This window comes from Pezoporus wallicus, unplaced genomic scaffold, assembly GCF_028554395.1.
Source record: "Pezoporus wallicus isolate ANWC-B61680 ecotype Strahan unplaced genomic scaffold, APGP_CSIRO_Pwel_v1 contig_6714, whole genome shotgun sequence".
NCBI classification, from domain to species: Eukaryota; Metazoa; Chordata; class Aves; order Psittaciformes; family Psittacidae; genus Pezoporus; species Pezoporus wallicus.
Window position 1 is genome coordinate 13,868 of NW_026637486.1, and position 22,427 is coordinate 36,294.

At 41.7% G+C, this 22,427-nt stretch overlaps 1 protein-coding gene across 3 annotated transcripts in view; it reads left to right on the forward strand.

Annotated features, from left to right (window-relative positions):
- The window catches only part of XPO1 (exportin 1), a 38,790-nt gene that overhangs the window by 13,662 nt on the left and 2,701 nt on the right, over positions 1 to 22,427 (forward strand). For all 3 annotated transcript variants that reach the window (XM_057405747.1, XM_057405746.1, XM_057405748.1), the window contains 17 exons: positions 6,296 to 6,357; positions 6,435 to 6,479; positions 6,566 to 6,747; positions 7,123 to 7,171; positions 7,255 to 7,374; positions 7,467 to 7,595; positions 8,984 to 9,142; positions 11,851 to 12,048; positions 12,666 to 12,804; positions 14,592 to 14,773; positions 15,516 to 15,672; positions 15,783 to 15,946; positions 16,695 to 16,829; positions 17,982 to 18,165; positions 19,601 to 19,707; positions 20,100 to 20,294; positions 21,235 to 21,403. In XM_057405747.1, coding sequence (XP_057261730.1) covers positions 6,296 to 6,357; positions 6,435 to 6,479; positions 6,566 to 6,747; positions 7,123 to 7,171; positions 7,255 to 7,374; positions 7,467 to 7,595; positions 8,984 to 9,142; positions 11,851 to 12,048; positions 12,666 to 12,804; positions 14,592 to 14,773; positions 15,516 to 15,672; positions 15,783 to 15,946; positions 16,695 to 16,829; positions 17,982 to 18,165; positions 19,601 to 19,707; positions 20,100 to 20,294; positions 21,235 to 21,403 — 2,376 coding nt within the window. The remainder of the gene's footprint in view (positions 1 to 6,295; positions 6,358 to 6,434; positions 6,480 to 6,565; positions 6,748 to 7,122; positions 7,172 to 7,254; positions 7,375 to 7,466; positions 7,596 to 8,983; positions 9,143 to 11,850; positions 12,049 to 12,665; positions 12,805 to 14,591; positions 14,774 to 15,515; positions 15,673 to 15,782; positions 15,947 to 16,694; positions 16,830 to 17,981; positions 18,166 to 19,600; positions 19,708 to 20,099; positions 20,295 to 21,234; positions 21,404 to 22,427) is intronic.

The following is a 22,427-nucleotide window of genomic DNA, read 5'->3' on the forward strand; positions in this document are numbered from 1 at the left end:
TTCCAAAACTGTAGTTAATTATAGAGCCTGAACTGTAACCTTTTAATTGTGTGTCTTTTCCTAGCTGTACCTCCAGTTGTACATCAGAATGACTTGTTGGGTCTTGAGGCTAGCCAGGGCTTTGTTACTGCTGCAGTCAGAATGCCGGGGAGGTTTTAGCTTCCAAATGCAAGTAGGAAAATGTGTTCTTTAGCCTTGAAACTCCATGCTTAAGTTTGCTCTTATTTTAAAGTAGGTTTTAGTTGAACTCTTCTGGCCATGGTACCTTTTGACTTGTAACTGTGGTGTATGCCCAGCTGGTAACTCGGCACCATGCTCACTTACTCTGGGTGGGATGGGGAGGAGAATGGAAAGAATATAAATCCCATGGGTTGAGATGAGAGCAGTCCAATAATTGTATAATACAAAACAACTACTACTGATGATAATAATGATAAGGGAAATAACAAGGGGAGAGAACATAAAACTGAAAGAGAAAGGAAAAAAAAAACAACCCAGTAAACATAAGCAATGCACAGTACAATTGCTCACCACCTGCTGACTGATACCCAGCCCAACCTGAGCAGTGATTTGGGCTTTCTGGGTGACTTCTCCCCCATTTATATACTGAGCATGATGTGCTGTGGTATGGAAGCCCCTTTGGCTAGTTTGGGTCAGGTGTCCTCTGCTTCCTCCCAGCTTCTCATGCTCCTCCTCACTGGCAGAGCATGAGAGACTGGAAGTCCTTGATCGGGGTAAGCATTACTTAGCAATAACTAAGCCATAGGTGCGTTACCAGCACTGTGCTCAGAGTAAAGGTGAGACACAGCACTGCATCAGCTACTAGGAAGGAGAAAAATTACTATTACAGCTGAACCCAGGGCACTCATAGAAAGTATTTCTGTTCCTGAGGTGTTGCTGATTTTGAAGCTTGAGGAGTGTAAGCGCATTTGGAGAGCTTGTCTGTAGTATCCTCCCATAGTTCTAAGGTGGGCATTGGGCAAAACAGTGGATTTACTTTTCAGAAATACGCAGTGATGAGTCTGCTTTCTCTTGGTTTTGGAGTTCATAGTTTGAACCAATGGGTTATCTAGACAGGAGTGGAGTTTATGGGGCGCAGGACTGGTAAAATGAGGTTAAATCTGGTGCCTGGCCTGCATGTTCAGCCTTGAGACATGTTTAGTCATAAACCATAGCAATGGGTTAGATTTGTTCTTCATAATGCATTTAGTCCCTAAGAGGATGTTTTGGATTGCTTACACATACACAAATGGTGTAATGTGGTTTTCATTCAAACCTTACCGAGCTGCTTTAGTGAAAGGTGGGTGGCATATCCCAGAACATCTCATAGTGAACTTGGCTTATGTGCAGAGGATTGTACTGCCATTGTCAAGCAAAGTTTGGAGTTTATAGAGGTGATAATAAATTGCTTTAAACTCTGATACTGTTTAGTTGATTGTTTAATAATACTTACAAAGGGTGTAATTTGATTAGAGTGCTGTGGTCTCAGAAGGATTTTCTCTCACAGTGTGAAAAACTGCCTAGAAATAAGGGCTTCTTGGTCTTCAATTCAGTGATACGTGTCATTAATCCTGCAATAGGTAATGAAATTCTGTTCCTGTGAACAGAGTGAGTTTGTCTGGAGTGTTTTGAGCTGGAATGGATAAGCATTTCTTCATTATGAAACCTGAATTGCTTGTACAACTTCCCTCAAAGTGAAGTGTTCAGAGAGATGCAGTTTAGTGGCTCACAGGAAGGCTCTGGAGTTGAGTGTAAAGCTTTTGATACAGTTTAAGCCGTTGCAAAGACTGTGGAATGATGAGATATTTTAATGGAAATTTCTTGCCTGCTTCAGGAAGAGATGGGTTTTGATTCTGTGTAATGAAGGGGGAATGAATTCCAGTATCTGAAGGGGGCCTATAAGGATGCTGGGAAGGGACTCTTCAGTATGGACTGTAGTGACAGGACAAGTGGTAATGGGTTAAAACTTAAACAGGGGAAGTTTAGGCTGGATATAAGGAAGAAATTCTTCCCTGTAAGGGTGGTGAGGCACTGGAATGGGTTGCCCAGGGAAGTTGTGAATGCTCCATCCCTGGCAGTGTTCAAGGCCAGGTTGGACGAAGCCTTGGGTGACATGGTTTAGTGTGAGGTGTCCCTGCCCATGGCAGGGGGGTTGGAACTGGATGATCTTAAGGTCCTTTCCAACCCTAACTATTCTGTGAACTGCATGGCAGTTATGTGTGTAAGACAAGCTCTGCGCCCTTTATCAGGATTTTCATGATGCATCCTATTCTGTTGAAAAGGCAACGCATAATGGACTGGGTTCACTAATGGGGACAGATGATTTGTAGGACAATATGGGAAAGCACTGTTTCATAAGGCTAAAAATAAGATGGCATTTTGGGACTAAAACAGCTCAGTAGAAGTGTGTATACATACAACCATCCCTGGAGGGGACAGCTCAGCTTTAGGGTTTGACATCCTAATTTACTGATGTTAATTGTCTGAGTTGCAGTGTCCGCCTGCTTTATTTATGCCTCTTTGATGTAAGCAGAGAATTTCTTCATTTTAGTGCATTAGTGTAAACTTGCATCTGCAGCACCAGCTAGAATAGCTTTCAACGCCTGCTGGATGCTTGTGCTCTAACTGCATAAAGGAATGTGCTTGTATGTCTTAAGTGCTTTTGTCTGCTTACTTACTGTGCATTCATGGTAACATGCTGCGTTTGGTCATGATAGGAGCTCAGGTTAAACAGTTGGTGGGATGCACTTGCTTCTAAAAGCATGTTCAGAGATTAAACTCCAGGGTATTTCACAGTGTTCAAGTTTAGACTGCAGAATTTACCAGTTTTGCATAATGGGATGTTCCTCAGTGTCCCAGTTCAGCTCCAGCTATTGCATAGCTTGGGTCATTTGTGAAAACACTTTCCCTTTGGAAAGTGTTTCAGTGTTGCTTATCTTTGCCTGTGTAGCGGAGCAACTTTCACAGAAGGACTGCGTTCTGATGTTTATCCAGATAAGTGATGCTTGTCCAGGCCTTCTAACAGTGATGATGGCCATCATTTCTGATAATTGGAACATATTTTGATGTTGCAGCTGGGCTGATCTACCGCTAAACTGCTGTGGGTAAGAGTGTTCCTCACCTGAGCGCTTTGTGACGTCTCAGAGCTAGCACTGGTGCTTCTCTGGCCCTTTGAATTGGTTCAGGGAGCTCTCCTGGCCGGAGATCATTGCAAAACAGTTTAAAAATGACTGACCTTTGTGGGAACTGTTTTTCTGCTAGTTCAGACTGAACAAGTTCGTGAGCAGGTACTAGGACTGTCAGTGCTGACTCAATGGCAGATGGGATCTGCCTCCCTTTGGTCGCAGGTTATCATGAGATCAGTGTAGTTGTAATGTTGGCTGGTCCTTGAAGAATGCTGCATGCCCCAGGTGGTGGTGTTGGGTTTTTCTTTTGTTCCTTTGGAAGGTTTGTCTCTTCCCATTTGTCTCAGTGAAGGGTCTGAACTTGGCAGTTGTGTTGCTGCCATCGTCAAGACTTGTTCAGCTGCTGGGCAGTGGTTGTGTGGCTTGTGCATGCCCTGTTCTGCCTCCTTAAAATAACCCTTCCTTTAAGTTCTTGAAACACTGATTTTAGTAAATCCAGTGGACTACAACCCTTGAACAGCTTCTTGGGTGTGCTGTTTACAAAACTGAAACATGCTTGTTCTACTGGGAATTCTTTCCTATGGAATAAAATCACAGAATGAGTAGGGTTGGAAGGAACTTCTGGAGATCATCTAGTTCAACCCCCCACCAAAGCAGGGCCACCAGGAGTGAGCTGTTAAATGTTAAAAGCCCATGATTCTTCAGTAGTTTCAGGTAGAAAATGCCATTTAAGCCAAAAAAGGTATTGAGAATTGGAGAGCTGCTGCTTTTCAAGGCTTAAGAATATGACTTGTTGACTGAATGGAAGACCTTCTACACCTGCAGTTTGTGTGTATGGAAAGGAGCAAACTTCTTAGGTTGTCTTTTGACAATTGTTTTAATAGTAACTAATTTTTATTATGATTATGTTTTTTTTTCCCCCCCCTCAATGGAGAAGCTTTAGAGCAGTGCAACTTGTTTCATCTGTGAGATTGCTGGTAGCACAACACTGAAGTTGTAAGCAAACTATATAGTACTACTGATGCATCAGGATGGAAAGTATGTAGCTTTGGAGTCTAATAAGAACAGGACTTGCTTTCTAATTCCATTTGGAAATGCAGAGTTGCAACAGTAGGCTTCCCTTAGTGGTTTGGCAGACAGTTACAATAGTTGCGTTTCTGGCACTGCAAACCTATTTCCATACTATTTTGGGGGGCTTTCATGTTTCATTTGTGAATGACTGTAATGCTTCAGCAAGACTGTGGGTTTTTTAGCTTTAAAATAGTAGGACAGGCCTGTGATGTCAGCCTAATGCTAGTGCTTGGTAAGAGCTCTTACCCAGTGACCGACAGTGATATTTACTTTGTTAATGACCGTTCTTCTGGAGCAGTGGTTGATTGATCCTAGTTGATAGTGATGAATAGTTTCATTTATTGGAGCCACCTGTAGAGCAGCCCCTGTATCTAATGGCTCAAAGTCTAGACCTGTTTTTTCCAGGTTTCATGAGAATGCAGTTACCAAACTGTTGATTTTGTTGCTCAGGCTTGAAATGCAAAAACCCCCAAGGCTGATTCTGGTAAAGCCTTAGAAATGTCTTAAAATATAGAATAGTGGCTATGGGAAAATGAAAGCCTTCAACCTAAGGCATCCTCCTCAGTGAAGTGACAACATGCTCTAAGCCTCCAACGTATGCTTCTGTCTGCATGAGTCAGGTGATTGGCTTTGTCGATGAACTGATTGAAACCAGGTTTTGGGTTCATGGATTTGAATAGGGAAACATTCACCTATTGTAACACTTCCCTGCGACAAGAAGACACTTGCCTTGTTAGAAGTGTTTAATCCCTGCTGTGCTCAGGTCGATCATCCAGTCAAAGCTGTGTTTAAGTAGAGCTATTAGTTATGTTCACCTAATTCATCACTCCAGATCCTCTGTGCATGCCTTTTCTTGGAGTCAGATGGCTTTGTACAGAATGGCTTGAAAGTGACTATTGAAAAGTCACTTGGAAAGCCACTGTTTGCTTGTCTTTAGTGAGAGGTGAGGATGGAGCTGAGGATTAGATGGCAAAACAAAACGTTAAGCAGTACAGCTTGCTACAGTGTTTTGCTATGGGTTTTTTTGGGGGTGTTTTTCCCTGTGGTGGAGCTGAAAACTCTCAAGTCCTTTAAAAACATCTGTGGCAGAAACAGAACAATTGATTTAAATACAGTCTGTGCCCCCAGTTAACACATTGTCACTTTAAGCAAAAACGAAATCAATAAACCAGAATTCATTGAGAGCTTTGTAATCCATAGCATCCATGTGTGCCGTAAAAGCACAATACCTCAAATCCAAGTGCATTGTGCTGCACTGGTGAGTGAAGTTTCAGTTTCAGTCTTGTAAGGTGATGCAAGGAAAACTTCCCTAAGCTCTGGCACAGCATTTCACTTTGAAATGCTGTGTGTGCTGTGTTTAAAGTGGATCACCGGGAGCACCTCTGGACTTTCATATACAGTCAAGGTGATGTTATAGCTTCCTGTGCAGTTCTGGCTAACTTGCTGTTAAAACTGGAGTCATGCTTAAAAAGCTGTTTAATCTTGGAGTTCCTTTTCTGTTTCTGTCAATGGACTCCAGATTGTATTTTGTCTTGCCCTTGTAAACACTTGGCTGAGGCAGCAAGAGTGTATCTGCCAAGTTGGAGTTGTTAGGTATGGTCTGAAAACGCATGATGGGTAGAAACACGTTTCTCTGAGGGAGCTCTACAGGAGCATTCGTAAGTACCTACTGCAACATATTTCAGGGTCTGGGCAGTGCTGAATTCCATCTTTCCATCTTCAGCCTAATACAGTATTGTGCAGTCTGACCAATGCAATGTTCCGCAATTTCTTGCAGCCTTTAGGAAGCTGATACATTGATCTGTTGCAAATTACTCCAAGTACACTCTTACCCTTGGTCTGTTTTCCTTTGTTTCACTGAAATAGCTTTTCCTTAAAGCCATTTTGTACATTTGAAATGATACCCTTGCAGAATAGACACAGAGGTGGATTTTTCCATCTAGCACTACAGTCAAGAGGGGTGCTCACTGAGAAATGCATCTTCGTTCCTTGGCAGTATTTCTTTTTAAAACCATGTGAGCAGTCTGAATTCACAAATACTCATGACTGTATGCAGGATGTGTGGCAGAGCTGACAATAAATTCTTACCTCTTCTGCAGGCATTAAAAAATACGTTGTTGGCCTAATTATCAAGACCTCATCTGACCCAACGTGTGTAGAAGTAAGTGAGTTCCCTTCAGGGGAGGAAGAGGGAGGGGAATATTATGCACAACCTGACTCTTCTCTTCTCTTCTCCAGAAAGAGAAAGTGTATATTGGGAAATTGAATATGATTCTTGTTCAGGTAAGGTAGAGCTCATAAAGTTCTAAATACTGTTGCAGCCTTTGGTTTTGCATGTGTATCTAACATAAGGATGCTTTACTTTACAGATACTGAAACAGGAATGGCCAAAGCACTGGCCAACTTTCATAAGCGATATTGTGGGAGCAAGCAGGACTAGTGAAAGCCTTTGTCAGAACAATATGGTGATCCTTAAGCTATTGAGTGAAGAAGTGTTTGATTTCTCCAGTGGTCAGATTACTCAAGTGAAAGCTAAGCATTTGAAAGACAGGCAAGTATCTATATTTACATCTTAATAAGTAGGGCAGACTTTGTGCCTGCTGCTAAATAGTTGCTCTCACTTTCGAGTGCACACCTACTGCTGTCTGATTTGATTTAGGAGGCTGAGTGGGTTACTGATTCTTCCTTTAGCAGTATTGTCAGGTAATAACAAACTTCTTTGTACGCACATTTCTACCTTGCTGCAAGTAGTATCTGTTGACTGATGGTTCCTACCCTTTTAGGTTCAGCATTGCTCATATTTCCAAGGTAGAATTTGCAGGCACAGGCTTCAAGGTCTTCAGGCCCTGTTCTGTGAGCACAGATACTGTGATTAAAGCAGATATTGTGGAATGTGGAAGTGCTTAATTCTTTTTATCTTTTACAGCATGTGCAATGAATTCTCTCAGATATTTCAGCTGTGTCAGTTTGTAATGGTAAGTCTTGCTTCTTTAATGCTCTTTTTAAAGGTTTCCCCTTCATGCCTAGCAGTGGTATGAACATTAATGTTCCTTTGCAGGAAAACTCCCAAAATGCTCCTTTAGTTCAAGCAACTTTGGAGACTTTGTTACGATTTCTGAACTGGATTCCTCTGGGATATATATTTGAGACCAAGTTAATCAGCACACTAATATACAAGGTACTCATGCCAGAACTGACAGCTCTTGACTTCAAATAACAGTTGGAAATAAGCTTAGCGTGTAACACAATACCCTTTTCTTCTCTCATCAGTTCTTAAATGTCCCCATGTTTCGAAACGTCTCTTTGAAGTGCCTCACAGAGATTGCAGGTGTCAGTGTAAGCCAGTATGAAGAACAGTTTGTAACGCTTTTCACACTGACCATGATGCAGTTAAAACAGGTAATGCTTTTTGTAAGCCACCTCCTGGCTCTTTTCATTTCACAAAATCCATTTCTGTAGAACCTAGTTGGGTTTATGCGTTTATATTCATCACAGAGGTCTTGATAGGACAAATACTGTTCTTCAGTGGTATTTATGGCTTGGTCAGAAGATGTTAAGTGTATTTTTCTGACTCGATCACAGCTATATTTCTGTTGCATTGATCTGGTTAATTTAAGAGGCATTTTGAGCACTAAGGCTGTGTCTGGTGGGGAAAGTAGGGAGAGTTGCAACAAAATGTGCACTGTGAGACTTGAAAGACCTGAAGTGACGTGGCTTGTGCAAGTTTCTGTTTCATGTTTGAAACTGGTAGATGTGTTTGTCATACAAAGCCCTGCTTTATGTAAATTGATGATTACCCTCTGAGCAGTTCAGATTCAGGTACATGGGTTTGCAGCTCTCCTCATTGTATTTGCATCTTTGTGACAGTTGAAGAAGGTTTGGTGGTTTTGGGGTTGGTTTTTCCTCTGTTTGTAATGTTAGAACAGGTGTGCTGCTGTTAATGCTCTCCCCCAGCATAAGTGGAGCTAAAGGGTTTTTTTTTATAGTTAGGTTTAACCTGGCCTAAATTGGGGTGTTTTGTGTGTTTTGTAACCTACAGGGTTTTAGGGTGACCGTTGCTGTGTGTGGATGGATGCGAACTGTTGCGTTCATTGCAAATATTAAGTCTCTTGGCTTTGTAAAATGAAGGTGGAGAGCAATCACAACCACACAAAACCTGGCAGCAGCAAAAGTGTTAAACTTCGTTCTCTCTATTCTATAGCTTAATAGTGTCAACTATTTAACTGTCTAACTACTTTATGACAGTTTTGAACCTGTTTCATGTGTATGATGATAGAATTTAAAAGCCAGTGCATCTCCTAAGAGGTGCCAGAGATCTTTACAAGTTTACTGAAATACATATTCCAGTGTCCTTCAGAGCCTTCCCTGCTCATTTCTACGTGTTAAGGAGGAGGCATTTCATGTTATTCTAACATTATGATGATGTAATGTTTTGAAACTTAGTGTTACTGGGGCAGGTAACAAACACAGTTTTGGAACATCTTTGCCCAAAGCCGGTTGGAAATATCTCTGATAGAGTAAACGCTCTCCTTGTTTACAGCTGCTGTTCCAAGGGGTGGATAAAGGTTTAGTTCATTGGAACTTCTTGTGTCTGTTTGCATTTTCTGCTTGCTGTCTGTCTTGGGATGAAGTGAGGGAGCTGTAAGACCTTAAAGCTCTGTAAAGAGGGGCTCCCATGAAAATCAGAAGGGCTTTCTTGTCAAAATAGAGCATATTTGCTAAAATATAGCAGTTGTATGTCTTTATTGAAAGGGAAATCCTTGCTTAATGCTCATTCTTTCTATTAGATGCTTCCTTTAAATACCAATATCCGACTTGCGTACTCGAATGGAAAAGATGATGAGCAGAACTTTATCCAGAATCTCAGCTTGTTTCTCTGCACGTTCCTCAAAGAACATGGCCAGCTTATAGAGAAAAGATTAAATCTGAGGGAGACATTAATGGAGGTACGTTGCTCAGTTTATCCACTTTAAAGCTGTACAAGTGTGTCCTTGTACTCAAAGGGTGTGATACTAACACGATCTCTAGATCGTTGTACTTACAGTGGGTGGGGGGGGAAGAAAACCCTATTTTCTTCATAGTTAGTAAATCACATGAATACAAAAAGCCTTTCAGATTTGCCTCCTAATGTGCTTCAGTGGCTTTCTGTTTTCAGTGATCCTATATGTCTGAAGACATACATCTGTCCCTCCCTCCTCTTACTCGTTCCTCCTTGAAAGTGTTAAATACTGCTTTAAAATCAATCCATATATTTTTTCCACGGGTCTTGACATTCCTTTTTTGCTGTTTTACTCTCCTGCTATGACTTTAATCAGTCTGTATGGAGCAGCTCAGTTATGTTTTTGTGTGACACACATGCTGTGGTTCAGTGCTTCTGTCCTGGTGTAGCTCGTTGCCTCATTTCCTGAAGATTAACCGAAAGGCTTTGAATGTCATCCTCAAGGATGATGCTCTGTTTCGAGGTAGTAAAAGCTGTGTGTAATGGCAGAGCTCTACCGAGTGACTCTGTGTGCTTTGTTGTAGTATTACTGGCCTTGGAGGAGGACGTGCTGGCCTCAATTATCAGCTGTTACAGCTGAGAACAAGATCTACAGTCCTTCTTTGCTTGTTCCCTTCTTGGAGACTGCTGCATACTTTGCAATTTTGACACTATGAAGTGCACCTTCCCTGTCAAAAACACTGGGATCTGTGTAAATCTAGCTAGGAATGAAGGGTTGGCAAGGCTTAAATTCTAGGTGACTACTAAACACTGAAGGTACTGCCTCGTATGGTAGTGGGACTGGATCACAGAATCAGGGAGTTGGTTGTTTTGTTAATCTTTGGGAAATGAGGCTATCCCTCTACCACTGCTGAGCTCCAAGGGGATGAAATTGGCCCCACAGCCCCTTGAAGCACCATTTCCTGTGCCCAGAACCAAGCCGTGTGCAGGAATGAAGGCGATAGGGTGAGGAACTGCCCTGAGACAGAGATAGAAGAACAATACCACAGTTGAGACATGGAGACCAGGGTCCACTGGGAGGGGGAAGTACATCCTGCAGTTAGATAGGTGTTCTCTAGCATGTCCATCTCAATTCTAGTCTGTTTTCCAGCTAGTCATCTCAATATGTTTCTTCTAGAGGTCTTCTACAGAAAAAGTGCATGGATATAACTTGGTTGCAAGTATCAAACTGCAGCTCATGTAGAAGATGACCTAAACTTTACTGATTTAAAAAGAACAACTGTCAACAGTTCCCAGATAATTCCTGAACTTGTAAAGAGTAAGCTTTCAAAATAGCTGTGGATTGGGGGAGTGCAGCAAAAGTTTCTGCTTATGTTGAGGCTTTATTAGGAAGAGCTGTGTAAAAGGCTGAAGCTGTTTCTCGTCCTTTGTCATTGTGTGTAAGCTGGAGTGCAGTTGTTAGGTATTGGCCTCTTCTCTTGTCCAGCAGAGCTATTTTAAATTCTTCTTTGAAACAGACGTTTACAAAACTCAGTTCTGGATGGTTTTGTCTTGCATAGGATGATGAAATGCTTGACAGAGTTCTTAGGCTGGCCTAAAGTGGTGAATTTCACTTCTGTAAGTTCCACTGTGATAGAACCTAATTACACAACTACGTTAAAGTTCCATGTCATTCTAACCTTTTCATATCTGCACTTTGGATGTAGCAGATCTGAAATTGGTCCATGGGTTCATTGGAGGTGTTTTGACAAGTGGAGGAAGCTGCATAAGTTACTTCAAGTGAAATTACCAAGAAAAAATGATGTGTCTAAGACTTAACGTGTGGTCGTTCTGAAGCCCTCGTTTGACACTGTAGATGGAGATGCTGAATCAGTCGGGTCCTTACCATCTCAAATGCTCCCAGTTGCTGCAGTACCTACGCAATGAAAGTGTCTTCAGATTTCATTGTATTTTGCTGTTCAGTGGTGGCTGTTGCTTTGATACGTTTCACCAGGGGACTGAAAAATAAGCTAGCGAAAGAGCTACGTAGTTCTTAATTTCTGTGGTTGGTACCTCAGCCTGTCAGAATTGCATCAGTGGCCTTCCCTCCTCAGCCTGCTGTGGCTGTTCCCCCAGTGAAGAGGTTGAAAGTGTTCCGGTAGATGACTTCTGTAGAAAGCAAGCCATCAGTATGGCTTTGATGGTTGAGTTCTTCAGAGTATAAGGATCCAGACCACAGTAGCAGTCTTTGATAGTAGCAGTTATTGCAACTAGCTGTTGAAGGGGTTTTGAGGCTGTAAACCAAAATGCCTTGCAGAAGCTCCAGAGGCTGCAAGCTTGATAGTTTACAGACAGGCTGATTTGGCTTTGCCACTTTTAAAGATGTCTTTAGGTTGCTTTAGATTTAGAATTGATACACATCTGATAAATAACAGTGATTGACACGGTGCTTTGGTTTTGAGTTGCTCTGCAGGTCAGAACTGACCTGTAATGTCATAGAATCAGCTAGGTTGGAAAAGACCCTCAAGTTCATCAAGTCTAGCCATTACCCCAGGACTGCCAAGACCACCACTAAACCATATCCCTGAGGGGCAGCATAGCAATTGTTATGCTTCTTCTCTTTCTCTGACTTTCATGTTAATTTGGCATTTTATCAGTATCTGGATAACTGAACTTGAAGCAATGTGTTTTAACTGCTGAAGTTACTAATGAGATGTTTCAACCACACTTTTCCAGGCCCTTCATTATATGTTGTTGGTATCAGAAGTTGAAGAAACTGAAATCTTCAAGATCTGTCTGGAGTATTGGAACCATTTAGCTGCTGAGCTGTACAGGGAAAGCCCGTTCTCAACATCCGCTTCTCCATTGCTTTCAGGAAGTCAGCACTTTGATGTTCCTCCGAGGAGACAGCTTTATTTACCTGTATTGTCCAAGGTAATCCATGCTTAAGTAAAGGAACTGGAAAGGTTTAGGGTAGTGTTCCTGCATTGGAGACTTTGCTTCATGAACGGAGTGACACAAGAAAACTTGCTTTGAGTAGCTGGTAATTGATTCAACTCTAGTCACTTCATGTGCAAATATACATGGAGATGACAGCCGTCAGTATTAATGTGGTGGCTTAGTTTAAGATATTTATTATAAAAATACAAGATGTAATTTAAAAGAGAAACAAACCCATCTTAAACTGTTTCTTTAAATATATAAAGGTTGGAATGTTAGAGGAAAAAAGTGTATGTGTGGAAAAAGTGGTCTTCAAAAAGATCCCTAATGCACTATTTAGAATCTCTAGAAAGCATGTTTCATAGGTTAGGTTTCTTTACCTACTCATCTTGTTCATGGGCAGAGAGAAATCGGCAGGCTCTGTTCTTAACAGCTTTTCAGTTAACGTGGGTCTGTTGAATCTTAATGGGAGCTAATGTCATGAGGTGCCGTATATACCCTTTATACGGGTCAGGCTGCCTGACCAGAGTGTTCTGACAATGTCTGTGGAGCTCTGGGTGCATTTCCATGTTAGATTTGATTCCATTTTACCTTTCCTTTACACCGCACAGGTTCGATTGCTAATGGTGAGCCGCATGGCTAAGCCTGAAGAAGTCCTAGTTGTGGAAAATGATCAAGGGGAAGTAGTACGAGAATTCATGAAGGATACAGATTCCATAAACTTGTATAAAAATATGAGAGAAACATTGGGTAAGTTTCCTGGCTGGCGTTCCTGTGCTCTAGGTCTGTGCAGGTGCATGTTACAGAATGTTAGCTTAGGGTCTGATTCGCTGGGTGTGTAAGAAGTGTATCAGTGAGGAGTAGTGCATAGACTTGGAGGGGTTTGGGGTTCTACTTTAAGCATGTAGCGTTGTATAACTTGGTTAAGTAGTGATACACTGCTTAGTTTTTGTCCCCTGCTTTTACCCTTTCAAATCAGCTTTTGGTAGTTCCTTATCAGGATGTTTCAGATCCAGTGGAACTTCAGAAAGCTGTTAAAGTGGAAGGATTCTTCTGCAGTGGACTTGCTGGTTATTACTGTAGTTGTCTGGTGCAGACCAAGTGCACCTCAGCAAAAATGGTTCCTCCTTCAATAGGTCTTATGAATGCTTCAACATCTTTTTATAGCTTTCTTAAACTCAACACAAAATTCCAGCCTGAACTAAAGCTTCCAGGGTCTATTCCAGAGTTAGTGCTGAGGTCTTGTAATGACCTTGCTTGACAGTGCAGAAGCTGCAGTTAATTATAGCTCCTGTAGGAATGAAAAATGGAAAGCTGTGAGCACACTGAAGAACACCAGAACCACTATTTTTATAGCATTTAATATAGCAAGCATGTTTTATATTTAGTGTGTGTATACTAGTGTGCTGCTATGTTTAGGAGTCTTATGTTCAGCTGTGGCTGATCTTTGCATTCACTGTCCCTATGTACTGTAGTGATAAGTGAGGGAGTCGCATATTTAGGACATCAAGTCTTCAGTACTGAATATTCTTCTATGAAGTGCATGTGCTTTAAGGGAGAGCCTTGGGTGTTAGTAACAGGTTTCTGAACTAGGAGTTGAGGGGAGGTTGTGTGATGCCAAGTGTTTATGGAAACTTATTCTCACTTTTTACTGGAGATGTAGGTACAGCCAGCTTTAAGGAATTGTTCTCATACCTTTTCACATGGAACATAAAGAATTGTTTTATAACCTGTTTAATTTATTGTATTAAAATTACTGTGTCCTGAGTCTTAGTCCTATTTCCAGATATTGGGTGATTTATGTGGAAGTGCAGATTTAGCTGGTGTCTGATTTCTGGTGTTAACTATTTCTTATAGTGTATTTCCTTTAAGACTTATTTAAAAGCAAGAATATGGTGGAAGCTGTGTACTGTGGCACAGTAAAAACCTATATCTGAATCTGGCCTTAAATTGCTTTTGACTGGCTGGAATTTCAGATATGATATTAGAGACACTAATCCTGCTAGAGGCTGATGCAAGTGTTTGTGTTGTGATACTTGAATCTTCCCATCTAGACTCGTTCAGGAGTACCATCTCCATTGCAGTGGTGGTTATTGCAACCAGCAGACTTAATGACACTGAAATAAGGAGTGAAAGAAAATTGACTGACTTACACATGGCCCCCATAGGCAGCCAATCCCGTATTCCCTGTAGACCATCGCTATGTATGTCTTTGGTTAATAATTCAGCCTACCAGCCCAATGAGTTAAGTTGCTAAGTGAGACATGCATTGCTTTAGACTCTTCACATCACTTGTAATGGTGTTTTCCTGATACCTCTTGGAACAAAAGTAAGCTCTTAATAAAACTTACTGTCTTTAAAATACAGTTTTAACCAGTTTGTAACTGCTTTTTAGCTCATTTGGTTGTGAGTTCAGGCAAGAAGCATTGCCCTTGCCTAACAATTTGGTTGTCTTAAAACAAGCGTAACTTTGCCTATGGAGCTGTGATCCAGGTTGAAGCTTTAAAACGTGCATATTCAACCTTGCTGTCTTCCAGTTTACCTTACACATCTGGATTATGCAGACACAGAACGAATTATGACTGAAAAGCTTCACAATCAAGTGAACGGAACAGAATGGTCGTGGAAGAATTTGAATACCCTCTGTTGGGCTATAGGCTCCATCAGTGGTGCAATGCATGAAGAAGATGAAAAAAGATTCCTTGTTACAGTAATTAAGGTACTGTGGTGCAAAACAAAGCTAAGGTTACACAAACACTGCTCTATGTTCTTAGCAAGATATCTTGTGTGGCCAGCGAGTTGAGAGGAATAAACTAATAGGAAATCTTATATCCTGATGAATTCATTGGCCACGAACAAGGAATTATTCTAAATAGTCTTTTTGCAGTGAAAATGTTGGGGATAAAATGGAGTTGATGGGGAAATGTTTTTCTTGGAGGATACAGAAATGATGAAACAAAGGAAAATAACCCACATTTGCGAACTAGCCTGCACCCTGGTACTTGGTTTTCCTTATGTTCATGATCAAACTAAGGTTTTGGTAAATACGTGCATGGAAAGAGTGCAGGAGCAAAACAATTTTACAAGAGGAAAGGCCCTTACTTGAAGAAGTCGTCCAAGTTCATGCGGAAGATTTACTTTAACTTCTTCTATTTGATGTGGAGTTCATATTGATATCAGCTGCACTATTCCGTACTGTGAGGCTGTGGAAGTCCCCCTTGCAGAAATCCTTAGTTCTGTTTCAATATGGAGATTCCCTAGCTGAATCCATTCCAGGGTGTTCCTGGTTTGGCTGAAACTTCACCCCAGACTTAATCCGTTCTTTATTTATTTGGACTTGGACCTTGATTATGGCACCCCCTTTCCTTTAATATAACTTCTTGTGGGATTTTATACTTGTAGTGCTTTAAATTGAACTGGACAGACTTGGGAGAGGAACCTAAGAATGTGCTTTGTTATAGGATCTCCTGGGACTCTGTGAACAAAAGCGAGGAAAAGACAACAAAGCCATTATTGCATCCAACATAATGTACATAGTAGGTCAATACCCACGGTTTCTGAGAGCTCACTGGAAGTTCCTGAAGACAGTGGTCAACAAGCTGTTTGAGTTCATGCATGGTAAGTAGCTGGGTTTAATTAAAGAGTGATAATAAGTGCCTATATAGGGACATGCACGGCGGGGGGGGGAATACAAAGTACAAAGCAATAACTGCCTTGTTTTCATCCAGAAACCCACGATGGTGTCCAGGACATGGCTTGTGATACCTTCATAAAGATAGCACAGAAATGCCGCCGGCATTTTGTTCAGGTCCAAGTGGGAGAGGTGATGCCATTTATTGATGAAATCTTGAACAATATTAATACAATCATCTGTGACCTTCAGCCACAGCAGGTACGTTTCATTCAGCTTTGTGGGTCGTTCTAAACACCAATCAGAATTACTTCATATTGAAATGTAGTAGTGATTTTCAAGGCTTGAATTGTATGCGTTAGGTTTTTGTTAGCGCCAGTGTTCTGGTGTCAATAGCATGATCAGGTTGCATCACTGAGATCTTGGTTGGAAAGCTTGAAAGGAGAATTGGAGTGTGTTTAGTTGGAATTTTGATTTCTGGAATGTTTCAGCAAAGAAATGAGACGCTGTATCTCATGGTTCTACTTCAGGAAAGAGCAATACCTATAACACCTATAGCTATTTGGGCAGCAATCCCATAAGTGCCTGGCACATCTCATGGCGTGAGAGTGTGGTGCACAGTGTGGCACGCACAGATGTCGCAATAGTGTACTTTGGGCAGAGTGGATCTGACATCTGGAAGAAGGTACTTAAAGGAGTGATGTAATCCAGTCCACAGTATAAACCTGTCTGGGAATACTTAAGTGGGATATGTGTGAGCTTCCTCACTTCAGGATATGATAGCAAAATGAAGTACTCTGGAACGTACATAGTGGCATTTGAAAGGAAGGGGATGGAGGTTTGGTTTATGCATGATGAAAGTAAGGAAAGAATGGAGAAGGATCTTAAGAGGGGGAAAAACATTCAGGCAGTGAAACCCACTTTCAGCCTTCACTCTATCTTCAGAATAGTGTAAAGTTTCCTTGCTCATTTTTAACCTTCCTGTTTGATTTCCTGTTGTTCCGATCAGGTGCATACATTCTATGAAGCGGTAGGATACATGATTGGGGCACAGACAGACCAGACTGTGCAGGAGCATCTGATAGAAAAATACATGTTGCTGCCTAATCAAGTATGGGACAGCATAATCCAACAGGCAACAAAAGTAAGCTCATAAATTTTAAGTGTATTCTATGTTCGCTTGCCCTGGGTTTATTTTTCACATGGCATGACATAAAGTGTACATGGTGGGTGTAATAGTGATGGCAGTGATTGCCGTGACAATAAAGGTGTTCTTTTGAGAGAAGAGATTTAAGTGACCTCATAGCAGCCTTCCAGTATCTGAAGGGGGCCCACAGGGATGCTAGGAAGGGACTCTTCATTAGGGACTGTAGTGATAGGACAAGGGGTAACGGGTTAAAACTTAAACAGGGGAAGTTTAGATTGGATATAAGGAAGAAGTTCTTTCCTGTTAGGGTGGTGAGGCACTGGAATGGGTTGCCCAGGGAAGTTGTGAATGCTCCATCCCTGGCAGTGTTCAAGGCCAGGTTGGACAGAGCCTTGGGTGACATGGTTTAGTGTGAGGTGTCCCTGCCCATGGCAGGGGGGTTGGAACTTGATCATAAGGTCCATGATTCTATGACAAAACAAATACTGGTTTTAATCTGATTTAAAGGGCAGTGCTCTGATACTGTAACGAATGCTTCAGTAGTTTTTTTCCAAGGCTCCCTATTATCTGATTTAGAAGTGGGTTTTCTGAATAGCGGAGAAGTTAAAATGCTAAGAACAGAGTTCAGTCTTCCTCCTTGCTCTTCAGTTGTTCTCTGAAAGTACATCTTTCGTGCTTTTAATTTCCATTTCTTTCAGTCTTTTCTCCACATACTGAAAGACCAACAGTCCTGTACTGCACAAGAGAACACTCCATTGGGAGTTAATCTGATCCCAGACCTTAAGAAAGCTTGAATTCCGTTTCTTACTCTGGCCTCCAACTTAAAACAGGAACATATCCCCTTTCCTTTGGGCCACTGCTGCCTGTTTCTACCTGCTTTATCCTGCCTTTTTGACTAGAGTAGTGCATGTACCACTGCAGCAGAAAGACCTCTGCAGAAGGGCAGAATTAAGTGAACTGAAGCTTTGTCATGACTCTGAGGTAGTGGCAAGTGCCATTGAAGTCAAACAGTTATATGTAGTCTGTAAACTACAGTGACACATTCTTTAATGCGGTGTGTAAGGTAAATGCCTTAAACATGACACTTTTATGTTGAAAGCTAAGGGTGGTTTTACTCCCTAAACAACATGGACTTTCTGTTTGTACCAGAATGTTGATATTCTAAAGGATCCGGAAACAGTGAAGCAGCTCGGTAGCATCCTGAAGACCAACGTCAGAGCGTGTAAAGCAGTTGGCCACCCCTTTGTGATTCAGCTTGGGAGAATTTATTTAGATATGCTGAATGTGTACAAGTGCCTAAGTGAAAATATTTCTGCAGCTATTCAGGCTAATGGTAAGAAATTCCGTGTTCTTCCTGGAAGTGGGGGCTAGCTGGGTGTGTGTCACAGGTCTCAGTACATTCCAGTCAGGCTGATGTTGCTGTGTTCATTTAATGTTCCTGTGTTTGCTGTGTTGTTTGGGCAAATGGACAACGTTAGACTGGGGTTTTTGTTAACCAGATCTTTCGTTGCAATAAAGAACTGATTTTGGAAAGGAGAAGCACCTGTAAATGAGAGCTTAGGAAAGATGTAAACCACCGGAGATGCTTAGAATTAATAGGCGCCTTGCTGGGAGAGTTGTAGCATGTGTTCTTTTAGCTTACTCTGATTTTGACTATTAAAAGACTATCTTTAAATAGAATCTCATTCAAAAGATGTTGGCAGAGTTTTGGTACGATACTGTGCTATGAAATAGCTTTATTATGGCAGTGTAACTGTAGTGAGGATGCCTGAAAGCCACAATAAACCAGGCTTGCAGAAGGAATCATCAATTGCCCAGCCTGTTATTACTAGAGAAAGTAGGGCCTGTGCTATCTCGGTGCAATGTGCTTCTGTCGTAGTTCATTACAAGACTAAATGAGTTGGTTGCTGAGTTGTGTATTGGTCATTCTTGCCAGTGCAGACAATGATGTTAGGAGATGTAGGTGTTCAGTAACACGTGGTAACTGAGCAGCTGGTTTACCTTGAAGTGGCTTCTCAGAGCTCTGAATAAAGCTGGCTGAGACATCAATACCTTCTGGATCTGCAGCTCTGATGGCCAGGATTTATCCTTGTTGGAAGCAGAAAGGTTTAGGAAGCAGTTGCTAGGGCAGAAGTCCTGATGTGCTACCTGTGATTTGTGACTGGTGCCTTGGAGCCTGTTTTTACAGCTGGCTCTACCTTGCCAGAGATGGCTCTGATGCCAGCAAGTGATCCTACCCTTTCCCTGGCTGCAGGTTTTCCTGTGCATGTACTGTAATGGTTGTATGGCTGTACAGTTAATTAAACTGGGGTGAGACTACGTTGATTTTTGGGGTAAGAAACTGAGCTATGGATAGGACTTCTTAAGGGTAAGTGCAGACTTCACATACAAAGACATGGAAAGATTCATTCTCTGAGATGAAATCAGGAACTTTATTGCTCTCCTCCCCATCACTTAATGAGAACCAGATGTAAGCTTGGTCCATGTGGTTCAGTGGACATGTGTTGGTTTCCCTTACTTGAGAAGTAGGTTGCAGCGTTGGTTTTGAGCCCTGTAAGCAGGGTACTGTCAGTAGTGGTTTTGTAATGCTAAACGGCAGCTTGGACCTGTGGAGCTGCACTGGGGAGGTGTTTTATTTGCTCAATACATAAAAGTCTTCAACAGTCATTAAGATACAAAAATGAAGCATTCTGTGTTTCGTAATATCATTCTAAGTTAATCTTTTTGTTACACCTTACCTGATAACTGAAGCTTCACAACTTTTTCAGGTGAAATGGTAACAAAGCAGCCCTTGATTAGAAGTATGAGGACTGTGAAAAGGGAAACTTTAAAACTCATTTCTGGCTGGGTGAGCAGGTCCAATGATCCGCAGATGGTAAGTAGGTTCATTCTATACAAATAACTCCTAAGACAGAAGTAGGAACAGCTCTGGGTTTTGTTCTGTTGTTGACTGAATCAGCAGGTCACAAGAAATTGCTTCAGGATGTCTGTAAGATATAAAGGAGAAAGTATGATCACAGAGGTAAGCCTGGGCTGTGTTTGAGGTACTTCAGTTTTAGCTTTGGGTAGTCTTAAAGAGAATCAAGGAAGAGTAAGGAAACCCCATTGGAAGCCTGGATGGATACAAGGGGGAGTTTATGGAAGTGTATTTCAACTTTGTTAGGAACAATATCACTTGTAACTAAACAGTGAACTTTGCAATAAGCTATGTGCTGGAGACTGTTCAGTAACTGCACTGTTACAACCATGGCTTCCTCTTTCAATCAGGTAGCTGAAAACTTTGTCCCTCCCTTGTTGGATGCAGTTCTCATTGACTACCAGAGAAATGTTCCAGCTGCTAGAGAACCTGAAGTACTCAGTACTATGGCCATCATTGTCAACAAGCTGGGTGGACACATTACTGCTGAAATACCTCAGATATTTGATGCTGTTTTTGAGTGCACATTAAATATGATCAACAAGGTAAGCATCTCCCTAGGAACTGAAGGCAAATGGGGTGTTAGGAAAGCATTCTTGGCTTGTTGGTACATCTCTTGGCTGTGTTGCTACATCTGTAAGTGAAAGATACCCTTTTCTTGCAGTGAAGGGAGGCAGATTGTGGTAGAGTTTTTAGACAGCTTTCATCTTGGAGGAATTAAGTGGCGGGGTCGTGCCTTGTTTCATTGAATATCAGTTCCACACGTGGTGTCTTGTGGATTGTCTCCCTGTTCTTTTTGCACTCCCAAAGTGCATTTGTGGCACTTGACGTGGTCTCTGACCAAACCATGATACTTGTTTTGTTGTCTGTCCAGTGAGATGTTTTAATCTCATTACCTTAAATTTCTCTAATTTAAGTAATGAGTGATCTTTCTGTTCTGGGAACTTGGAATGTTGTGTTTCTGGAAGCAGAAATGTACTTGAGTCCAATACCAGTGTAGAATTCATAAATACTTAAAATGAATGGCTGTAAGTCCTATCAGTCATTTTGAGTATTTCCTCACTAATGCAGTTCTTATGCCATAGTGTGCAATATGTATTTGCATAATACCTGAGTGCTACCAGCTGAATTAGTGCTGCTTTGCAATAGGGTGTAACCACCACTTGTATCCCTGTAGCAGCATAGGTGTTTAGCTGGTGTTGAGACCATCTGCCCGATTATCTGGGGACAGAGTAGCACTGAAGGCTGTGCACTGACAAAGGGGGGCTCAGTCTGCATTGTGTAACTCCAGATGGTCTTAAGCTTTGGTTGGGAAAACTGGGAGAAAAAGCTCACTGAGAAATGTAATCTTGCCTTTGTCTAAGGCTATTTTACACCTAGATTTAAATGCTGTTCTGTGTCAGTTAATTGACGTGCTCTGCTTAACACAAGGTCTTACGATGGACCTTTAGGAAATGTAACTTCATCTCCCCCTCCTCCTTCTAGGACTTTGAAGAATATCCTGAGCATAGAACAAACTTCTTCCTGCTACTCCAGGCTGTAAATTCTCATTGCTTCCCAGCGTTCCTGGCCATTCCACCTGCACAGTTCAAACTCGTTCTGGATTCTATCATTTGGGCTTTCAAACATACAATGAGAAATGTTGCAGATACAGGTAAATGGAAGAGTTTAGTATGCAGTATTGGTAGAATCGTGTTTTCTTGCATCTTCTGTAGTCAAACTGAGCATTCCAATGACATGAATCTGTACTGCATTTGCACAAGAATAACTTCTGTCTCAGCTTCAAGCTGTTTGCCAGGTACCATTAATAGGCTGAAATGCTTGGATGCCCTTTCACTCTCATCTGTTAAGAACACACCTTTATGGTTTCAGCTTTCTGTTCCATGTGAGGGTTGGCACTTCTCTGAAATGGCAACTTCTCTGAAGTGATGCAACAGCTCTGACTGGTGTTCAGCTCCTCTGTAGTGCTGCCTGTGGGGCTTGACTTAGTACCCCAGTAAGACAGTTAAGTAACCACTGAAAAGCCCAGCAAAGTGAATGATTGGGGTAGGGGCTGAACTGAAGAGTCTGGGAGTAAGGAGAAACACCTTAGATTAAGAAGGTGGATTATTCTTCCTTTGGATGAGAGCATGCTGTTGAAACACGGGGTGAAATTCCATGGAGTAGCTGGATATATCACTTCATTTAACAGGTTTGAGTAATTAAAAAGCCTTTCAGAATGACACTTGCCAAGGGAAAACTATAGGGGAGGCTGTTTAAAAGTCCTAAATTCTAAAAACATTATTGTGCTTACTGCACTGTCTGACTATTGGATAAAATACTTGCTGTGAAGCCACTTGGTTTTTAGCCAGCTGCCTTGTATCGGTGTTTGGAAGAGAGGGAGATGAAAACAACCCTTTCAGTTGCATTTCACCCAGTAAAGTAATTGAAGCTTTCATGTAAATTCGAACCATTAAAACATCTCCCTTTGTTAGAAAACCCTTCTTTTAGTGGAAGGTTTCTCTCACCTTCACTAGTACCACTAAAGTGATGCAATTGGGTCATTATGCTTTTGTCATCTAAGAATGCAGAGAAAATCAGAGTGCTGTGTAAATGTGGCCCTCTGGGGGCTACTGAAGGAAGTGCCTGAAACAGCCCTTACGTGTGTAATGCTTGTCTGTTCCAGGCCTGTCAGTTTC